The sequence below is a fragment of the Aptenodytes forsteri genome, unplaced genomic scaffold (genome assembly GCF_000699145.1).
Source record: "Aptenodytes forsteri isolate BGI_AS27 unplaced genomic scaffold, ASM69914v1 Scaffold321, whole genome shotgun sequence".
NCBI classification, from domain to species: Eukaryota; Metazoa; Chordata; class Aves; order Sphenisciformes; family Spheniscidae; genus Aptenodytes; species Aptenodytes forsteri.
In genome coordinates, this window is record NW_008795030.1 from 1,293,979 (window position 1) to 1,295,197 (window position 1,219).

The 1,219-nt window shown below is 64.1% G+C and overlaps 1 protein-coding gene across 1 annotated transcript in view; it reads right to left on the reverse strand.

Moving 5' to 3' along the window:
- Positions 1-665, reverse strand: part of CNKSR1 (connector enhancer of kinase suppressor of Ras 1) — a 4,244-nt gene extending 3,579 nt beyond the window's left edge. The window contains exons 1-2 of the mRNA XM_009276279.1: positions 600-665; positions 350-486 (exon numbers count right to left, since the gene is read on the reverse strand). Coding sequence (XP_009274554.1) covers positions 350-486; positions 600-665 — 203 coding nt within the window. The remainder of the gene's footprint in view (positions 1-349; positions 487-599) is intronic.
- Between the last annotated feature and the right edge of the window lie 554 nt (positions 666-1,219).

Consider the following 1,219-nt stretch of genomic DNA (forward strand, 5'->3'; position numbering starts at 1 on the left):
GCTCCACCGGCCTCCGTGCTCCCCAGCAGGGTCCGAGCCCAGCCTGGCGGCTCCTGCCCGGCTCGCCCGTGCTGCCGCTGGCTCCGCGCACGCCTTTCCATTCCGGGAGAGGAGAAGGGTCATGTCTAAATATAGTTTCAACCCCATTAAAACGTTACCAAGTGAATGAATTACAAACACAACCACTTTTTTTTCGTTCCTTAAGACTACTGGCAGCTTCCCGGGTCGCTCGCAGGCAGCTGCCGCGCTGCTGGCACCTCTCCCCCCAGAAAGAGCTGCAAAGGGGTCTCGGGTGCACCCAAACACCTCCGTGCTGGCTGGGCTTGGGGTGTCAGGGGACGGGGCTCACCTGGAGGTCAGGGACACGGGGCTGCCTGGGCACTCGCCGCTCCTGGTGCTGGGGGGATCTGCAGCATCTGAAAATGCTCCCGGGAGCTGCGGATGGAGCGTCAGGGCCAGCCTGTATCCCACCATGGTCTCCCAGAGCTTCAGGGACCACCAGCATGATGGGAGATGCCCGGCTCCAAGCATCCCTGCCTGGTTCCCAGCAGAGCCCAGTGTGGCACTGGGGCTGTACTGGGAGCACTGGGATCACTCACCTGCTGCCTGGGAGAGGGGGGCAAGCCAGGCAGGTCGAGGGGGATCTTCTTCAGCACCAGCGTCATCCCGCTCACCTTCTCCAGCAGCTTCTTTGCCAGGTTGACGCGTGTCCAACCCACCTGCACACACACCCTGGTGAGCCGTGGCCCCGGCCTCACGCTGCCCCACGGCCACCTGGCTCCGGCCCCATGTACCCTCCCAGCCCCACGGCTCCTGCATCCTGAAAACCCTCCCTGGCTGCAGCTCCGGCGTCGCCCACATCCTCCCCGGCCACAGATCCCACATCCCACAGATCTCCCTGGCCATGGCTCCTGTGTCCTGCACGTTTCTCCAGCCACAGCTCCCACGTCCCCCAAATCCTCCTCTGCAGCAGCTCCCGCATCCCCCCCAGCAGTGGCTCCTGCGTCCCCCAGACCTTTCCCAGCCACGGCTCCTGCATTCTGCAGATCACAGCGCCCATGTCCCCCCACGTCCTCCCACCCGCAGCCCCCGTGTTCCCCCAAATCCTCCCAGCCCTGCAGTTCCCTGTCCACGACTTGACTGCCGAAACCAGCACCACCCTCAAACCCCCGTCCTCCCCGACTCACCACAACCTGCTCATTGACCTGCACAATATCAT